We start from the raw sequence: 21,984 nt of genomic DNA on the forward strand, positions 1-21,984 counted from the left end.
GTTCCAAGATGTTGATCAGTAAGGCAGACTGTAAAGTATCAGTCTTTCTGCTCTAAAGTCCACAAGCCCTGCAGACGCAGGTCCACGACTACTGCCCCTCAGCCTCTGAGACTGGCGTCGGTAGTGACTACCAACCAGCTCCAGGACTGCAGGGACCGACTCCCCCGAAGGGAATCCACCTCCATCCACCATTTTAGGAAGGATCGAGTTTCTGAAAACAACACCATTTGTCCTGACCTCATGGTCTGAGTGTTCCCTGTCCACTGGGACACTCTAGAGTGGAACCTGGCGAACTGTAACGTCTCGAAAGACGCCATCATCTTCCCCAGCAGTTTGAGGCACCTCCATACTGCTGTGCTCTGAGACCCTAGGATCTCCTGTACCAAGGCAGCCAGATCCCTGGCCTATGCCTCTGGTAGAAACACCCAATGCAACTGGGTATCCAGACCAATCCCCAAGAATTGGAGTCTCTGTGACGGCACCGATTGAGATTTTTGTAAATTTAAAAGCCAGCCGTGAATCTGCAAAACCTGATGGTTTCTGCCAAGTGACTCTTCACTTGTCTGCTGACTCCGCTTTAAACCGCAGGTCGTCCAAAAATGGAATAACCATGATTTCCCTAAGTCGAAGCACATCCGCCATTTCTGACCTTATTTGGTGAATACCCTTGACGCTGTGGCCAGACCGAAAGGCAACGCCTGTTATTACAGGAGAAGGTCTCCTATTGCACACCCCAATAGTGCCTGATGTTCCGAGTGAATAGGAACCTGCAAGTATGCGTCCTGGACCTTCATGGACGCTAAAAATTCTCCCTGGTCCCGGCTTAGCAGCACAGACCGTAGAGACTCTATTTTGAAATGGTCTACCCACAAATGGCTATTAATGCCTTTAAGTTTAGGATCAGCTGAAAGACCCGTCTGGTTTGGGCACCAAAAAACAGAGTGAAATAAAAGCCTTTTTTTTTCCTCCGCTCTGGGGACCGGGACTACCACACCCTTCTCTAAAAGAGAATGAGCCGCTCCCAAGAGAGCTGTACGGAGCCGAGCCTCCTTTGGTAGTGATGAAGGAATGAACCTTCTCGGTGGAAGAACTTTGAAGGGAATCTTTTAACCCTGGGTTATATTTCTAACCCAAGCGTTCCGGTCTAACAGTGCCCCTGCGTCTATGAACAGTGACAGACGTCCCCCCTCCTTAAACACCGCCGGGCAAAACCCCTGGCAGTATGCGGAGGATTTTTCCTCTCCTTTGGTTTCTTATAAAAAGAACCAAATTTTGACTTTGGGGCCTTGCCCCTGGAGGACTGAGACTATCCCTTAAAAGACTGTCCTCAAAAGGACGCACCTCCTCTAGGGGAGGGCCGAAAGGATGGCCTGAAAGCAGAAAACCTTGATGTCTGCTTGGCTGCAGGGGTAGGCAGGAAAGTGCTTTTTTCCACCTGTGGCCTGCTTATTAATCTCTTCCAGTTGTAAACCAATAAAAGCTTTCCTTTAAAAGCTAATGCCTCTAAGCCTTTTTAGACTTGTTATCTGCCTTCCAAACTATAAGCCAGAGTACTCTCCTGGCATTCACAGACACTGAGGAAACTCTGGCAGCCATTTTGAGAGCTTCCTGCTCAGCCTGAATCACATTTCTGCAGCAGCATTAGACTTCTCTGCATAGTAACAACACACAAAAAACAGTATGTCAACTAGAGCAAAGGTCACTGACCCACCAATCCTGGCCTTATAGAGACCCAGACTGAAGCCAATCAGAGGACTTGCTTGCTTGAAGGCTTGCACTGGTAGCACAGTGGCTTTTGACAAGCATACCACAGAAGCCTCTACCACTGGAACATTTTCCCAGAGGTCTGCATGATCCTCAGGCATAGGATACAGGCTTAACCATCTATTAGGCATCTAAAGCCTTTTGTCAGGGGTTTTCCAATAAATCTTGTAAACCCTTGTCTGCAGAGAGATATCATTTCCCTCACGCTGTCTCTTAAAAACAACCTTAGCAGGAGTTTTTACTTCACAGACTAATTCAATGCCTGTTTACAGCAGTAATCAAATCCTCCACCCCAGAGGGTGAGGACTCTTCAGAAACATCACCCTGAACCCAGGTTATGTCTGTGTACTCTCCCTCCTCATCAGCAGCTAATAATGGCACTGAATAAGACCTTTTAGGGGTCCCCCCAGAATAACCATAAAGCTTGTCAAACAAGTAATTTAAACCTGCTGATTCCCATAGCAGTATCCTGCATGATTTGTAGAAGTCAGGATCTGTCTGGGTCCGAGGCAAAGAGCTGGACGGACTGCTGAGAGAATGGCCATGGTCTAGGGAAATTACCAGCCATCACTCTGCCTGTCCAGTAATGCACCAAAGCATTTTCCGACCTGTCTCAGGGACTTAGCCCTCGCAAGGTCCGATGCACTACCCTCTGGGGTTCACTCCCCATGGGTTTCACAGCAGCGCAACAAATACATAAGCCCCCCTTAGGGACATATTTCAGTGTACAACCACTGCAAGCGCTCAATGCATTAAAGGCTCCCTCCCCCAAAACCACAGACTGTTGCACAGACATGATGTTCTCAATAACACAGTCACAGCATTAAATGTAGATACATTATATACAGTGTACTCAGTCACTTAGCTTTCTGTAGTCTTCAGAATGGGGAAAGCGAAGCCCAGGAAATCCAATCACTCTGTCAGGATCTGTAAGCCAGCTCAGCTCCGCTGCAAGCGTTCTGAATGGCGCCAAAACAGAGTGAGGGAAGGGACCAAGTCCCTGCTGCTGCGGGGTCTGTGACTTTTGGCGCCAACTACCCCCAGACAGCCGCTCCCATTGTAGGATCTCCTCGTTCCAGTATCTCCCCCTCAGCTGGGGACCACTCGGAACATGCCTGTAACAACACTGCTGTCCTCTCATATCAGGAGCTCAGTGTGTAAGCTCCGCAGAAAATGGCCGCCGCCATCACGGAGCGCCTGTCCCCCATGATCCCCACCTAGCGTGAAGCCGGTTTCAGAACGCTCCGGAGCCCAGGCAGCTTCTTAAAAGAAGCTGTAAGCGCTGCACAGGGAGGCCAGACAGCGTCTCCCTTGTGCACAGCGAGCTGACAGGACGCGCTTCTGTCAGCTCCTGCTGCGCTAGCAGTGTGAGGATTCACTAATGAGAATCCTCACACTGTGCCTACCTAGCTAGTGTAGAAGTTAATAAAATAATAAAAACCCTAACTAACTCTACTCCTTCGGCTGCTCGAGCAGCCCTTTAGAATAGCACCCACTCCAGTGGGCACCTAACACGAACTGAGGAATCTGGGATGCAGTAGGGGAGGAGCCTACCCTCCAAAAGCTTTAGGATAGGTGCCTGGCTCCTGCGGACCCTCCTACATCCCAATGTGAAGCTGTGTCACCAGGACCATTGAAAGAGAAAACACTTTTGAGAAGACATTAGGCGCATAAACATTACACAGCGTATATCTTGCTGAATGTATGGTGGCATCCACTAAGACAAATCTGCCCTCAGGATCGGCTTTAGTTAAGTGGATTGATACTGGGATCTGTTTTCTGATCAGAATGACCACCCCTCTGGATTTTGAGTTATAGGGGGACGATGCCAGCACCGTCCACCCCAATGTGTTCAATTTAAGGATTTCAGGGGGTGTCAAATGAGTCTCCTGTAAATATGCCACGTCCGCCCTTAATTTGTGCAGATAGAGCACCATTTTTTTGCGTTTAGAAGGAACATGGAAGCCACCAACATTCAGCGTTACAACTTTAAGATCATGCATCGTGGTCTACAATATCTGTGCATACATGCCTGAGCGCTGTGCCTACAAAAATAGACATGCCTAACTGGAATATATATCCTACACAATCGTCTAAGTATTTATGACATTTTTGACAGGACACAAGACAAAACGGAGACACATAAGGGAAGAGAGGGGGGGATAAGGGGGTGGGGTGAAACCAGGGCGCCGGGCGCACCGCCATTTTGGTAGCATAAGTAAGATATACTAAAAACAAGAGAACAACAAGCGGTGCTTCCTGACTACCTAGCACCCCAAACTTAGGATGAACGGGTACATAACTAAAGAGACTTACGGAATCCCGGCCGCAGAGAGGGCCGCCGGGTTCCGTCTGCCCCATGCAACAACAACTACAGTGCACACGAACAAGGCTCGCCCCAGCCTTAGCAAGAAATCTGCCCGCCGCAGTGACTAATGTCTCAACGGCTGGTATATATCTCTGCAAATCAACATCAATATCAAAGTTCGCCAACAACATTTCGTATAACCATGAAACTGTGAAAAAAAATAAAAATAAAACAAAACCATCAGCAATAACTGTCTGCTGTCGGCTCTGAGCCGCAGCGTGCTGCATGTAGGGCCCATATGGGTCGCTGGTGTCAGTGCCGTTATTCAACAGGGTCGGGGGAGGGTAATGTCCCCACTTTATATTGTGAGCCAGAGTCGCGGTATGAATTGCTCCAGTGGGTCGATCAATTAAAGGCACTGGTGGAAAGTTATTCCGCCCTACGCAGGCCGGAATTAATGTGAGAAGGGGAAAACGATAGCACCATTCCCTCCTGCTGGTATGGGCACTCAGCACAAAAGGGGGGTTTCAGCTGAAAGCCTGAGTTACAGGGGATGTCCGCCCATGTAAAGTCTGGATCGGCCGGACTGCAAAAATAAAGTGTAGTCACTTATCAGCATGAGTCACTTATCAGGTTTGCTGCATAGAGTCTGGGCCTGCTGGGGAAAATGTAGCTTGTGCCAGTTCCAGCAGATAGCCTTCTGCATCTCGTACTGTACTGAATTCTTGGAATGAAGTTCCTATAAAAATACGTAATTTAGCTGGGTAGACGAGGGCAAATTTAACTTGATCTTTCACCAAACGGGTACATAAAGGTGAAAATTCCTTTCTGGCCCTTGTGACCTCCGCAGAGAAGTCCTGGAATATTAACAATTTATTGTTGTTCCATTGCAGTGACCTATTCTGTCTAAACGCTGCCCATATAGCCTCCTTATGCTGGTAGTTAAGGCACTTGAATATTACAGCTCTAGGTCTGCTGGAGGCATTGTCTCTCAATTGGCCCAGTCTATGTGCCCTCTCAATGACCATTCCTGCGCATGTATCTTCCACATGCAGTAAAGCAGGTAAGGTTGTCAGTAAAAAGGAGTACAGGTCTGGGCCTTTAAGGGTCTCAGGCAGTCCTATAATGCGCAGGTTGTTTCTTCTTGAACGATTTTCCAAATCGTCCAGTTTAAGCTGTAAGGTGTATGTGGATTTCAGCAGTGAGTCATTAAGGTGCCCATACACGTTGCAATTATTGTATACAATATTGTATACAATATCGCATCTCATCGCATATCGGTTTTGCGATGAGATGAGATCTAGTACAAAAAGTATGTGCTGCACATACTTTTTGTACTACATCTCATCTTATCTCATCTCATCGCAAAACCCAGATGCGATATTGTATACAATATTGTATACAATAATTGTAACGTGTATGGGCACCTTTAGACGCTTTGAGGTCATAAATATCTTCAAATGCCTCTCCTAAGTGAGTTTCATTAGCAGTTACTCGCTTTGAAACTTGCTTCACTTGGGATTTTATGTCTTGGACTGATTGCTGTAATTTCGCAGCATGGGCGTCTAAGATGGGGTTGATGGTGTCCTGTATGGCTCTGACCAAGTAATTGTAAGTCAGGGGTGCAGCCTGCTGTTGGGAGAGCTGTGGGCTGTGCGGGGAATATAGCTCAGGCTGAGTGCTTGTAAAGTGTGGCGTTTCTGATACACTTACTGGCGCCAGTCCTGGTGTGGTGCTGGGCGTAAGAGCTGGGGCTGGGGTGGCCTCCTGGGTTCTCTCCTGCTGCGTGCCTTGTGAGCCGGGCGCCATCTTGGATGTGCCTCTGTCTGCAGGCGGGTGCTGGCGCTGCGGTTTGCCGGTGTGTGGGAGCGTCTGGGACCTGTCCATAGGGAGCCGGGGTGTTAAGCCACAGATGCCCCCTCCGGGAGAGCTGGCAGGGGACAGGGGTAGGGAGCTGCTTTACTGGTCCCGCTCGTAATAAGCCGGGACCAGTGTGAAGTGAATATATGAATATTTAATGAGCGGCTCCCGGCCCCCTGCTGGCGAATGTGTAAAAAAATAATTTTAAAAAATTAATTATATTAATGTGCTTCAAGCACATGAATAAAAATAGCATGCCCCTTCACAGAAAAAAATTCTGATTTTTCTTTATTTTAAAAGATCACTTTCCAGTTCACCTAAAAAAGATGTCGAGTGCAAAACGGTGAATCATGGCAAAAATCAGGGAGAAAGCGGTTATCCATCCTAGCATTGAATACACTCTCGGCAAATCCCAGTGAAAACCCCATTGAAATACTTCAGTGAATTGCAGCGAGCATGAAACGGAGAACTGGCCGGCATTCACTGTTCATTTTCAGCGAACAGTGAACATTGAATAGGGTGAATCAGATTTTCAGTGAAACAGATTCACTGCAAGGAGTGAAAACAGCCCAATTCGCCGAAAAAACTGTGAATCGGGAGCATTGAATACTGGCCTTTGGGGAAAATTTACTAAGATGTGTATTCTACTTCACATGTTGCTATGGGCAACCAATCAGATCCTGTCTACTATCTTCTAGAGGGTACTAAATATTTAAGAAGTAGATTCTGATTGGTTGCCCATAGCAACATCACGTGAAGTAGAATACACATCTTAGTAAATTTACCCCTTTATATTGCAGTGTTATTATAAATATTACAGCACTTCAGCCTGGTGCATTTTGAGCAAGTGTGAAGGAACATAAATGCAATGAGGCTGATGCAGATCTGAAATACAGTCCATCTGAAGATTGTATCTTGTGTGTTTTCTCACTGCGCGTGTTGCTCTGGAATGCAACATACGCAAGTATGGGTGATGCAGAGACAATAGTGTTGCCTTACAATATTACCTGCTGCAGTATAGTGAGGGGGCACTTTCTTTGGCTGGCATTCCTGTGGCTGCGAATGTGCTGACAGCAGGTATTTCAAAGCTTTTGACTTCCCAGGATCTTGCAGCAAGATCTGTTGCTTCACATTTGAGATGTCTACGATGTTAAACGCTTCATCAACACTCTCTTTTTGGATTATCTAAAAAGCTGACCTTTATAAATCTAACTTTAGTACTCCAAACTCCTCCATAAATAAAGGAAAACAGGATTAACAGGGGACACTGGAGAGTAAGTTACAATTGTAGTAACTAGGAGCAGGCATACATAGTGTGACTGCTCCTCCCCTCTATACATAGTTACATAGTAGGTGAGGCTGAATAAAGACTTGCGTCCATCTAGTTCAACCGACTGTATGTTTATAGCAGCTTATCCCTTGTTGTATAGTATGTTGTGATATTTTAAAGACAGATTATGTTACTTATTCGTACCCATGGATGTTTTTAACCAATATCCAACCTTATTTTAAAAATATTTATAGTGTCTGCCGACACTACTTCTCCAGGAAGAGAATTCCAAAGTTTGACTGCTCTGACTGTAAATAATTTTTTTCTTCTAGATGAACAAAATCTTTTTTCTTCTAATCTAAACTCGTGCCCTCGCGTCGTAGATTCCTTTCTAGTAGAAAAAAGGGTGTTTGACAGTTCCTTATATTGGCCCCTAATATATTTATACATGTTGAGCATATCCCCCCTTAAACGTCTTTTCTCTAGTGTAAATAGTCCCAAATTGTTTAATCTTTCCTCAAAGCTTAAATTCTCCATTCCCCTAATAAGCTTTGTTTCTCTTCTTTGGATTTTTTCTAATTCTATGATGTCCTTTTTATAGTGCGGGGCCCAGAACTGCACTGCATATTCGAGGTGCGATCTAACCAATGATTTTGTACAGAGGCATAATTACTTTTGAGTCCCTAGTTTCCATGCCCCTTTTAATACATGTGAGAATTTTGTTGGCCTTTTTTGTTGCTATATTACATTGAGCACTACACCCCAGTGTGTTGTCTATTTGGACTCCTAGATCCTTTTGGAGTACTGATTTACCCAATTTTGTCCCCGCTTAGGTTATAACTAGCACACTGGTTATGTCTCCCAATGTTCATGACCTTGCATTTGTTCACAATGAACCTCATCTTCCACTTTTTTGCCCACTCATCTAGATTGTCAATATCATTTTGAAGCGTGGTGACATCTTCTGATGATTTAATAACTCTGCTCAGTTTTGTATCGTCCGCAAAGATGGATACATTGCTGAGTAACCCCATACCAATATCGATTTACCGATAAGTACCAAAATTATATTTTCTCATCCAACCAGCAGGGGACACTGGAGAGTAAGTTACAATGGGGACATCCCAGAGCTCCCAACCATGGCGGGAGAGCGCTGAGAACCCTGCAGAACCACACAACCAAATTGTGAAGCTAAGGTCGCAAACGTGTCAAACCTATAGAAGCATAAAAAGGAGTGATGGTTGGACCATGTTGCCGCTCTCCACAGTAGGTCCATGGAAAACTCAAAAGCAGCTGCCCCATGGAGCGAGTATAGTGAGCCTTTATGCATGGAGGCCTGGAGGCCTTTACAAATATCTGACACTTACCTTTTAATTTAGAAAGTGAAACGTTATCATTCTTGAGGCTTGAAACCATATGTTCTAAAGGCGTCTTTCTAGAACTTCGTTCTTTTGATTTTTGAAATTCTGGCATTTTATTTGTTAAGACAGAGCCTTCTTGTGAGAACTGTTCTCCGAATAAAGGTTCTTGTGGAATGTCACTTTCAGCAACATCTTTTACATGATCTTTTGTTTTGGGTTCAGTGCAGGTTTGTCCTGGATCATTCAGATGTTTTTCTCCTTCTGAAAAGTCTTCAGCAACTAAAAAATTTACTGTTGAAATTTCTTCTGGGACAATGTCCTCAGCTAACAGAACATTTCTTTCAAAACGTTTCTCTTGAGGCAATTCAGTGCCAAGCTCACTACGCTTGTGTTGAGAAATTTCTGCACTCTCTATTGTAATTATATTGCCCACAGCTTTGGCCTTCATAGATAGTCGAATGATGCGCTGCTCTAAGTTTTGACTGCCGTTGATTTGTAAATCTTCATTTGCATTTACAGGCTTAACACCAACTGATGAAGGGCCAGAGAAAATCGCTGTAGACCTATTGAAAAATGACATTTTATCATTCAGCATCATTAGGGATAGAAATGTCACAGTATCAAACTATACAGTTACAATAATAACACTTACTACTGGCCTTAATCATATTTGGTTTATATGGAGTTGCTTCCTGTTGAGCAAACAAACAGGTCCTGCAAGACAGCAATGGCCCCTGTTTATGGGGAGGGAAGGGGTCTGGGTTCTCTGTGATTGCAGAGATATTTCCTGGCCTCTGTGACGGGTAGCTTGCAGAGTGATCCGACGCAGGTATGATTACTACTGCAGAAGGAGGCATATGCTTGTAATAGGGAGCTCCTGCTGCACTTACATACATACGTAGAGCTAAGCCAAGTGACAGAAACTCCAGTCACATTTGAATTTTATATATATATATATATATATATATATATATATATATATATATATGGAAACTTGGGGGATAGGCACTCATTACCAGAGCCGGCCTTAGGCATAGGCAAACTAGGCAATTGCCTAGGGCATTTGGAATGCCTAGGGGCACCAGCAGCTTCTGCTGATTAAAATGATATGCAGCATGCCTATATTCTGTGTGTGAGTGAGGCTGTATCTGCATATGAAATAGTGTATTCATGGAAATCACTGTAACATAGCATTCTGTATGCAGGTACAGCCACAATCGCACACAGAATATAGGCATGCCGCATATCATTTTAATCATCGAAAGCTCCTTGTGTGTGCTGGTCATAACAATGCAAATAAGATGAATTTTCAGCAAAAAAAGGCCCCCAACGTTAGCAGAACTGGCCAGGAGCTGCATGGCTTATTGAGTCAAGATATATGAGGAAACATCTGTATCCAAGCAGAGGCAGAGGTCACAGTGTTAGCGGCTGTGCGAGTGCTGTCTGCGGGTGGGTTGGTTGTGCAGTAGTGTTCGGCATATGTGTAAGGCGCATTATGTGTGTCATGTATAAATGCATTAATAATGTGCGACATATGTGGAACAGGCATTATGTGTGTCATGTGTATAAATGCATTAATAATGTGCAACATATGTGTAACAGGCATTATGTGTGTCATGTGTATAAGGGCATTAATTATGTGCAACATATGTGTAAGGGGCATTATGTGTGTCATGTGTATAAGGGCATTAATAATGTGCAACATATGTGTAAGGGGCATTATGTGTGTCATTATGTGTATGAAGGGCATTAATAAAGGTTGGCATAATGTGTAAGGGGCATTATGGTTATAAGGACATTAATAATGTGTGTCTTGTGTAAGGGGCATTACTGTGTGGTATTATCAGGGGTGCAGAGAGAAAGGGGTAGGGGGTACAAATTACCCAGGCCAAAGTCTGATGGAAGGGCCCAGTGGGGGCTCCGGGCCCCCTCCCCCTTCCCGTTAAGTGACAACAGCAGCTGCAGCTCTTCTCCTCTGCCCAGCACACACTGCTTTGTGCTGGGTTGCAGTGTGGCCATGGAGGTGCTTAATTTTCTCAGGATTTTTTTCTAAGGGTATAATGTGAGGAGTAATGTAGATAAGGTAAAGTGGTACTATTGTGTGATGTAACGTGAATAAGGGACACATCGCATGATATAATGTGAATAAAGTGGCACTACTGTGTGGCATAATTTGAATTGGGGGTACTATTGTGTGGCCATGCCCCTTCCCAGCAAGAACACACCCCTGTTTGGGCTGCGCAATGAATGTGTGCACTGTTTCTATTTAAAATATTGCGGGTAGGAGCACCAAAATGATGTCTGCTATGATGAGGGTTGATGGTGCTGGGAAAGGGGAGCAGGGTCAGGGCGGAACTAGTGGCGGTGCTAGGGGGCACCAGCCAAAATCTTGCCTAGGGCGTCATTTAGGCTAGGGCCGGCTCTGCTCATTACTAGTATCCACAGAGATGGGTGCAGGAGCCTAAGATTTGTAATATGGAAACTTCCTATCCAGAAGATAAGTGAGGCAGCACTCCTTGTCCTTGATATGACTGCCATATCATTCATTTGGTGACTATGAAATTGTAACAGACTCTGAACCCATGTCTTTATGCTGCTTTTGCCATCAGTTGCACCCCAGTGCAGCATATAACCTCTGAATCAATGGAATAAATGTGATTTACTTTTGCATCTTGAACAAGGAGTGCTGCCTCACTTATCTCCTGGATAGGAAGTATATATATATATATATATATATATATATATAGTGTCCTGGTATGTTCGGCACTCCGGACGAAAGTTCTCAGGTACCGCGGTGCCCTTATATGACTTGGTACAAAGATCTGGATCCCCTGTCCTGAGCCCAGGCACAGGGGAAAAAACGGCACTCACGGATTTGAAGGAAAAGTATTTATCAATACATAGTAACGTGAGAATTTACAGCATAGTCTTCAACGTTTCAAGGCAGGTTGCCTTTTCGTCAGGATGCGCTGTTATGTGCAAAGGTGCCAAAGGTGCACCTTTGGCACCTTTGCACATAACAGCGCATCCTGACGAAAAGGCAACCTGCCTTGAAACGTTGAAGACTATGCTGTAAATTCTCACGTTACTATGTATTGATAAATACTTTTCCTTCAAATCCGTGAGTGCCGTTTTTTCCCCTGTGCCTGGGCTCAGGACAGGGGATCCAGATCTTTATATATATATATATATATATATATATATATATATATATATATATACAGGAACAGAGGTGCGGCACTCAGGACTTTCAAGTAGAAGAACGACAGTACAGTGACTTTATGACACTGTACTGTCGTTATTCTACTTGAAAGTCCTGAGTGCCGCACCTCTGTTCCTGTATACTCTGCTTATCTTGAAGCTGTGAGGGCACCTGCGCCAGTAACCTGCTGATTAAGCTGGGAGTGCCGGTCCATCGCTGCATGTTATATATATATATATATACTGTAGTACTTATATGTTAGTTGGGCGCCCATTACGTAGTTTGCGTAGTGGTGTATTTCTCCATACACCACTACCAATGCACCACTATGCTAGTTACGTAAACTACGTAACTTGAGTAAAATACGTAAGTTACGTATTTGTAGCTACGTTAATGAATAATGTTTCATATCCCCACTATCCATGTCATAACTCCACTATCCACGCGGGCTTGTAGTTAATCTTATAAAGTGCGGCGAGCATAGCGAGCCACCGCGCCCGAAGCGTGGCGAGCGAATCCCCTCGCGGACGTATATGCTGCCCTCGCCACGCTTCGGGCTCGGTGGCTCGCTGCGCTCACCACGCTTTATAAAATTAACTCCACGCCCACGTGGATAGTGGGGGTATGACGTGGTATTAAAACCGTTAATATCAATAGACCAGTATATAATAAAGTAGTTACACTGTATCCGTTACCCTCTAAACCAGGGGTGGCCAACCCGCGGCTCTCGAGCCGCATGCGGCTCTCCCCCTGTTAATGTGCGGCTCCTGCTCCCACTCAGCTGCCCACTGTCCGTCCCTGTCCCCATCCCACCATTACCCTCTGCTGCGGGACAGGAATAGGGAGCACGCTGTCAGATCCGCTGCAGCGTCCCTCCTGACCCCGACCCCAGACTGATTGACGGCGGGGAGATGTGATGTCAGGCGGTGCAGAGAGGCCGCGTGTAGCGGCAGAGACAGGACCTCGCGCAGGAAAGTGGCGAGGTCCTCCCCAGTGTGAGCCGCTCCCGGAACCTCAAGTACCCGGCAGTGCAGGGGGGAGCAGGAGCCACAGAGCAGCCGGGCACCTACCTGACACGGCAGTGCAGGAGCGTGACCCGCAGCGGACACCCGGGACCCGGCCGTGCAGGAGCTGATGGAAGAAGTGTCCGGCTCCTACCCCTTGCGCTGGAACAGACAGCAAGCAGCAGAGAAGAGGACCCGGCCGCAGCCTTACTACCCGGTGGTGATTGACAGCCTGAACCGGCAGATGAGGGAGCAGCACCCAGGACTGGGATTGCAGAGCGGGACCGGTAGGAGACGGCAACTGACACGGGCTGTAAGGTAGATGCATCCTAGATAACCCACCTGTCCATCACCCCCTAAACCCACTGATCTTGGCCTCGCACCCACCTAGGCCACACAGGGGCATCAGTAGGCCTTTAAGACCCCCCTTCAGGGACACAGCCACAGAACACACTGCACACACCCTGGGACACAGGCGATCAACAGAAAGGGGCCTTGTGTAACTGGTATTACGGCATTTGATATAATGTGTAACGGGCATTACGGCATGCAGAATAATGTTTAACGGGCATTATAAAGTGCAAAATTATGTGTAACAGGCATTATGGCATTTTCTATAATGGGCATTGTGGTGTGTGGTATAATGTGGCACCGTGGGGGCATACCCAGCACCGTGGGGGCATACCTGGCACTGTGGGAGCATATGTGTATCTGGCACTATTGGGGGCATATGTATATATAGCACTGCACTATTGGAGGCATATGTGTATCACACCCACCCAAGGGATCCAAAGAGAACACTCCCCATTTGTTGGTGCGCGTGCATGTTGTTGGCTCTTTACCTTGATTACAGGTTTTTTTTCGGCTCTTTACCTCTGACTGGTTGGCCACCCCTGCTCTAAACCATGCAACCGGTTACCCCTGACAACTGCAGCCTGATACTGTGGTTTTAGCAATCAATAGGCTCAGAGCAGAGCTTCTCCATTCACTGACATGACAATGTGAATGGTTGTAAAACACATTAGCATATGACTAGATGCTCCTGAATCCATTGTAAAGTGACCTAACAGGTTTAACCTATTCACTGGCTTTATAAGAAATAAAGCTTTATCCTTTATATACTGTATGTCTAATGCAGCCTCACAGCTATTTAAATATGCCACTCAGACGCATCAGCGTATGAGACTCTCAATGAGAGTTTATGCAATGAACATATCTTTATAGCTTTAGGATCACCATCGATACACCAACTATACCAATTGATAGACAAATTGATTATGATCAAAGCTGATGCTGCGTCTGAGAAGTGGTTACACTTATAAAGAAATAATACAAGTAAACACTGGTTATATGGAGATCACGGATCCGACCCTGTGTCCTAAGGTATTGAAGTAAGAAGTGGACGCAGATGCAGATGTGGATGCAGGATTTGGATCCTTATAAATGTGAAATTGAACGACAATTATCTGATCATGCTGTATACCAGCTCCTTACTAGTGATCCCACCAAAGCTTGTACTGAGTTGCTTTGTTCTATGATAGACCGGGCAGTTATGGATGGTGTTATAGGTAAAACTCTTGAGGAGGCGTTAGTTCCGTCTTGGCCGGTTACTCCTGTAATGTATACACTCCCCAAGATACATAAACATTCTACATTGCCTCCGGGGAGGCCCATTATAGCTGCTAATGGCTCCCTATTCCAGAACTGTTCGGTCTATCTTGATTCTCTATTACAGCCGTGTATTGTACAGCACCCACGATATCTTCTGGATACTACTTCATTTATTAATAAATTACAAGACCTACATGGTATCCCGGTTGGGAGTTTTATCTGTAGTATTGATGTATCCAGCAATACACAGTAATTCCCAATAGTGCTGGGGTACAGGCTGTACGTGATTTGATTGATGGTCATCCACTATACACTGGTCCTTCTGTTGAGCTGGTACGTGAACTGTTGTTGTTACTTCTCATCCACAATTACTTCATACATGATGGTCAGTTTTACAGATGGGGCAGGTCCCATCTTGGCAGGGGATGGCGATGGCGACGCCAGCCGCCATCCCCCGCCAGCGCCATCTGCATAGCGAGAAGAGGACGTGCGCGCACGAGAGGCGCGCGCGCGTCCCCTTCCGACGGCGCTTCCAGTCGCTCCCCCGGGTCACCGCCAGCTTCTCGGTAACTCTGCGGTAACCCTCCCTAACCCTGTCCATCTCCCTGAGGCGGAGATGGACAGGGTTCCCGTCGTCCCGCCGACGGAGATTGAGAAGAGCATGAGTCGCACGGGCGTCTCAGTCAGATGGTGAGGCAGGCTGCTGGCGGATCGCCAGCAAGGAAGAGGCTTGCCCCATCTGTATCTCCAGCATTCTGGGTGTGCAATGTGGCCCCATCGTACGCTAATGCTTATATGTTTTCAGCTGAGGAGGACATATTTTTTAACAACCCCTATGTATCTGGTATGATTTATTTTTATACCAGATACATAGATGACATTTTCTTGGCATGGACGGGTTCAGAACAATAGTTCATTGATATGCTCAATCGACATAACCAATCCTTGTCACCCCTTAAGCTCAATTATGTGATTAGTCCTGCTATGGTCAGTTTTTTGGATGTAGCAGTCAGTGTGTCAGATGGTGTCATTTCGACTTCGTTGTTTAGGAAAGACACAGATTGAAATACTGTACTACATAGTACCAGTTTTCATCCTAGACCACTTAAATTCGGCCTTCCCTTTTCACAATTTTTAAGGGCTTGCCGTATATGTAGTGACATTAACCAGATTGATTTTATGATTAAAAACTTTTTGGTATGTGGGTATGATCTTGAGCTTCTTACTAGAGCTAAGGATAAAGCATTATTAATTCCTAGAGCAGATCTTTTGAAGCCTAAAATTAAGTCTGTCCAACATGAACGATCTAAGATGCCTTGGGTCAACCATTTCAATACATGAAGTAACACTATACGTACAGTAGCCAGGCGCCATTGGCTAATTCTGAGCTCTGATAAAGATCTAAGGTTGGCTAGTACTGACCTTATGGCATGTTATACTCGTGGCAGAAATGTGAGAGACTGGGTGGTCCGGACGGACATACCACCTCTGATTGATGCCGGTTTAGACCTCTTAATTGTTTTATAAGTTTTACTTGATTACAACTTGAATGTCCGCCACTAGCTTAAGTGAAAGCATTTTGCAACTATTGCAACCCCTAGATTTTATTTATGCATCTGTAACTATATACATTGTGTCACCCTGTTTTCCACTTTGACTAATTAGTATGATCAGTATCCCGTAAAATACACATACACTGGCATAGTACATGTAGAAATTTGGACACCGTTAAGTGGCCATTTTTCCCGGCCGCCTGCTTCATTTTTATTACCAGGCATTATGCTTCCACATGTAGTATTGTTCCAGTACAAACTGATTAAGTGGCCATTTCCCGGCACCAACACTGCCACTGGGAGAAAGACTTAATTTCTCTGAGGATGAGTCATCCTCGGTCCTATTTAGCCAACGTCTAACAGAATTTGAGGGTGATCCCTCAGCAGAAGACATTTACAACAATCTCTTCAAATTGAAGAAAAAGGAAACGGAGCTCCTTCTCCACGGGGTGACCCTCTCAGAGTACTTTCGTAATAAAAAGATTCCGAGGGGGTTCCGCATCAGAAACACCCCAACAATTGGGCGTTATAAATAACGAGTTTTGTAGGAAGTGGTGTGCCGATGTTTGATCTAATGAACCTTGTCATTAGTGAAGCAGCACAAGAGATGGAGGCCATTAAAACCAGAATTGCTGAGTATGAGAAAAAAATCTCGACCTCCTCAAAAAAGATGCCGTCCCCCCAGACGAGGTGGCCAATGCCGGAGGATTGGAAGGTCGTGCCCGAGGCAAACGGACCTGATCTTCAACATATCCAAAAGAACTCTCACCCCTATGGAACTGGCAGTGCTAGATCATGGTCTGTCATTCGTACCGACTAACCAGTTCCAGGATCTTAACTGGAAAATTGAAACCACCCATCTTAACAGAAGCTTGAAGTTAAGGGAATACTTTAATCGTGAGGATCGAGCCATGGTGCCTAGAACTTTTTCAATATACAATGTTTTCAAACAAAAATCGACCTTTGATCCCCAATCCCATAATACTTCCATCCACAGCTTCATCAAAACCATGGAAGCACGTGTCGACACTAACCTCAAGGAGCAGAGTGGTCCTCGCCACTCCAATCTTTCGCCTAATGAATGGAGAGCCCTGAAAGATCTGTCGACGATATCATGATACTCCCCACCGACAAGGGGGGAGGTATCGTGGTATGTGATGTGGATGACTATAAAAACGAGGTCTATTCCCAACTGGCTGATCCAAACGTGTACCAGCTCCTGTCACACGATCCGACCCAAATGTATAAAAAGGAACTCGATCTAATTATCAATGAGGCGACTTCTACAGGAACGCTACCAGATAACGTTAAATCTTATCTCACTTCAGAGTTCCCAAAGACCCCCATTATGTATTGCCTACCTAAGGTTCATAAGAACCCATTGCGCCCACCCGGGCGGACGATAATTTCGGCACGTGACTCTCTCTACAGTCCGGTGTATAGTTTTCTGGACTTTTTTCTTCAGCCGTGTATCAAAAACACTCCAACCTATCTTGAAGATACCACGGATCTCCTTGTGGCGATGTCGACTCTGGGCAACCTGCCAACAGGTGTATGGCTGATCACTTTAGATATCTGCAGCCTATATACCAGTATCCCCCATGATGGGGGACTGGTAGCTGTATGCAAATTATTGTGTGACAACCCCCATTACTTCGGTCCTCCGGTCGATCTATTTATTCAATTGCTATCATTGACCCTCAATTGCAATTTCTTCTTGTGTAACAAGAAATTTTATGAACAGTGCTCTGGATGTGCGATGGGGTCCCCAGTGGCCCCATCGTACGTGAATGCCTATATGGCAGACATTGAACAATCCCTGTTCTTTATTGATGACGTTGCACCATCGATTCTCTTCTATAAAAGATATATTGATGACGTCCTGGTATTCTGGACGGGCTCGCAAGAATTCTTTATTTCCACCATCGATAGTATCAATAACAAAGACTGCCCGATTAAGTTCACATACAATATGAGTCAAATCTCTGTGAACTATTTGGACGTATGCATACAAGTCACAAATGGAGCCACCAACAGAAATACTTTGCTCCAAGCCCAGAGCCATCACCCACCTGCGCTCAAACGGGGTCTCCCGTTTTCTCATTTACTTCGGGTAAAAAGGATAACAAGCTCCCCCAGTGTGTTAGAGCAAGACCTTGACACCATGTCGGCTAAATTTAAGCAACGCGGGTATTCCCATGATACTCTGATTAAAGCAAGGAGCAGAATCGATGGATTATCACGAGCTGACACCCTGAAAAGAAAAAACAGAGACACGCCTATCCCAGACAGACTGGGATGGGTGAGATCTTACATTACAGGTGACACACATATCTCGGCTGCCTCTAAGTTACTATGGCCGCTCATCCAGAATGACAAAGACCTCTCAAAACTGAAAAATACCCATCTGATGCCGATATACACGAGGGGACGAAACATCAGAGACTGGTTGGTTAGAACCGATTTATCGACTAGACTTCCACCTGGCACCCACAAAAAACCTGGTGGGTGCTATAGATGTACGGGATGTACCACCTGCAACGCCCTGATCAGCACCAAATTCTTTTCGCACCCCCATTCCGGAGTCAAATTCAAAATCCACCATGCACTGTCTTGCACCAGTACCTAAGTGGTCTATTTGTTGAAATGTCCATGCAGACCATGTCGGCAAGACCATCAGGACATTCCGCGAGAGAATCGCACAACACCGATCTGCCATCCGGGCTGCTTTGGCAAATAGACCAAATGAACAACCTGTCGCCAAGCACTTTGCTCTACTCAAACATAACCTTTCGAGTCTCAGATACACCCTTATTGATCATGTGCCTGACAACATGCGTGGTGGTGACAGGAACAGACGTCTTCTCCAGCTGGAGACCCGTTGGATTTGCAACGCACGCCAGACACCCGAACTTCCGGGTCCAGCAATACATAGACAGCCTTATGCCATGTGACCGGACAATCCAAAGTGATTGGACGAATTGCCGATCACCATGGCTACCATTCAATGGAATTATGCTAATTACTCTCTCCTTAACCGATTGGCTACTTGTCTTTTTCCTGTCAGAAGTTCTAATGCCTAAACTATATGAAGTAATACTCGTTTTTTAATTGTTGATGTATATGTGCTTTGGTATATGAATTATTAACGTTTGCCTTCTGTTGATATCCGTTTTTTTTTTTTTTTTTTACGTTTTATTACATGTGAAATAACCACACAGGTGTTAAGCCTTAATTACTTGTACAGGGGTATATAAACCCCATGGTGAACAGTAATCATTCTACCTTTGATAAAGCTGCACTGCCACAAGCAGCGAAACGTGTTAAGTTACAGCCTGGACCAGGACTAGCTGATCAGTTTTGGACCTCATCACTCGGATTCACCAGCGCTCTGGGTTGCCCACTCTCAAACCTTGAGAGATATCCGCTTCTTCACCATCCCGCATTTGCGGCTTATTATTGTTGTTACCACGTGGATACATTTCTAAGCAGGAATCAAGGTTTGTCCCAACGAACTGAGATTACTGACCAGTTGGTCTTAAAACTCACCAACCCTGAGGACACCTGCCATTCTATGCCATCCCTATTATTGGAGCCTTTAGCGACGTGAGACAACTGTGGCCAAAACAGCTTCCAGCCCTACTACACCAATTGGGTTTCTGACCAACTGTGGCCCCACAGTCGCATCCATTTGAGGACCATTTTGCTATTCAGCTTTCGGGACTGGATCATAATCACCATCAGTGGTAACTATTAGCCAACAGGGCAACCCAAATCATTCCAGATACTAACCTTTATTCACCATTTATTGGGTTAATTCCATTCAGCCTCCGGTCCAGTTATTGATTCACCTTTTATCTTATTGTTGTATGTAATTGATTAATGTCATGTTGTTTTAATTGATATTAAATATTTGTACGATTATTTCATCAATACCAGCGCCACTTCTTTTTCTTTTTTACTCTGGTTTATAAGTTACAGACCGTCTCTCCCAAAACAAATTTCATTTAACATTTTTCTTTGATATATTCATTGACATGCCTTTTTCGGCTGCCGGACGGGGTCCCGACAGTCGGGATCCCGACAGTCATTAACCCGAAGTCGGGATCCCGACTGTTAAAACACTTACGGCCGGTTTCCCGACGGCCGTCGGCTATTTTCCCTCATGGGGGTCCACGACCCCCATAGAGGGAGAATAGAATAGGTGGCGAGCGTAGCTCGCCACCGTGCCCGCAGCGTGGCGAGCGCAGCGAGATAATGACTGTCGGGATCCCGACTGTCGGGATCCCGACTGTCGGTGAATCATACCACACCCGCCTTTTTCTGCTGCTTTACTGTCAGAGTGCCCGGGCCGACGTCACGGCGGGGGGCGTGCCCGGGCTGCCACGTCACGGCAGGGGGCGTTCCCGGGCTGCCGCGTCAATACAGGAGGCGTGCCCGGGCCGCTACGTCACCCCAGGAAGCGTGCCCGGGCCGCCGCAACACCCCAGGAGGCGTGCCCGGGCCGCCGCATCGATGAAGGGGCTTGCCCGACCATGACTACGTCACTGAGCTGCCGGGACGTAGCCATGGCCGGGCAAGCCCCCTTCAGCGATGCGACGGCCCGGGCACTCCGGCGGGCAGAATGCAGGCTGATTTAGCTAAAACAGCCTAGCGGGAACACTATATATATATATATATATATATATATATATATATATATATATATATATATATATTAGGGTGGAGTGAAAAAACTGAAATTGAGAAATTCAAAATCGGCTAGTGTGGGAAAGTTGTGACTTGACCTGAATAAGAAACGTGCAAAAGCATTTTGATCTGAGTCAACATCTTCTGTTCTGGCAAGAGGCCTAAAGTTTCACTTTTTAGGTGAAAATAACGAAACCTATGAAGATGCTCCAATATAGTTATAATTATGGTTACAATATGGGTGTGAGTCGGCACTGGCAAGTATAATTATTAACAATTGTAAACGTACAGATATATGTTAGACCAACGTTATTACCGCTCAACAGAAGAAATGAAAGGCGATGTCCGGTTGGTGGTGCTCCCAAAAAATGTTCAGCAAACAAACTGAAAAAATATTTGTCACAAGGATGACAAAGGGAGAACAAAAGGGTTTTTGGGGCACACTTGTAGAATGAAAAAGGTTTGTATATTTAAAATGTAACTTTTATTGAAGAACTTAAGCTAAAATATAAGTACGCATGACACATAGTAATAGTAATAAATGACAATACACAAAATGACCATGCTACAAATAGAATAATGGTCTCATTATTCTATTTGTAGCATGTTCATTTTGTGTATTGTCATTTATTACTATTACTACTGTATGTGTCATGCGTACTTATATTTTAGCTTAAGTTCTTCAATAAAAGTTACATTTTAAATATACAAACCTTTTTCATTCTACAAGTGTGCCCCAAAAACCCTTTTGTTCTCCCTTTGTCATCCTTGTGACAAATATTTTTTCAGTTTTATAGTTATAATTATGTCAGGATGTCTTAGAGTGGTTCATTAATATACTTTAGCATAGTAAAAAACAGTACGAGCTTGTCCTAGTGCAAAGTGACTGACTAGCGGGAGAAAAAATCCCTTATCTTTGGCATAATTATATGCTGTAATAAAGCAGCTGCAGGTGGGGCAGATAAAATATGTGCAGAGGGAGTTAATGTGGCCATACATCTACAGATTTATTGTCTGTTTGGAACAAAATACTGGTAATGGATGCTTTTAAATGCTGATACTTTGCTTTGAAATGCTGGAAAAACTGTCATTCAGATATTACCAGGTATTTGTTCCAACCAGCCAGATCTGACAATCGATCTGTAGATGTATGGCCAGCTCTATTTGGGTGAGTTATTTTGTTTCTGTGCAGGGTAAATACCTGCTGCATTATTTTTACACTGCAATTTAGATTTCAGTTTCAACACACCCCACCCAAATTTAACTCTCACCGCACATTACATCTGCCCCACCTGCAATGCAGCATTTGTTTTGCCCATTTTGAAAACAAATTTGTACTGCGATCAGGTCTGATTAAGGGCC

General features: G+C 45.2%; 1 protein-coding gene across 1 annotated transcript in view; it reads right to left on the minus strand.

Moving 5' to 3' along the window:
* The window catches only part of LOC146064682 (uncharacterized), a 337,031-nt gene that overhangs the window by 211,040 nt on the left and 104,007 nt on the right, over positions 1 to 21,984 (minus strand). The window contains exon 4 of the mRNA XM_083178470.1: positions 8,570 to 9,126. Coding sequence (XP_083034596.1) covers positions 8,570 to 9,126 — 557 coding nt within the window. The remainder of the gene's footprint in view (positions 1 to 8,569; positions 9,127 to 21,984) is intronic.

Source organism: Crinia signifera, chromosome 1, assembly GCF_055691185.1.
Source record: "Crinia signifera chromosome 1, ASM5569118v1, whole genome shotgun sequence".
Lineage (NCBI taxonomy): Eukaryota > Metazoa > Chordata > Amphibia > Anura > Myobatrachidae > Crinia > Crinia signifera.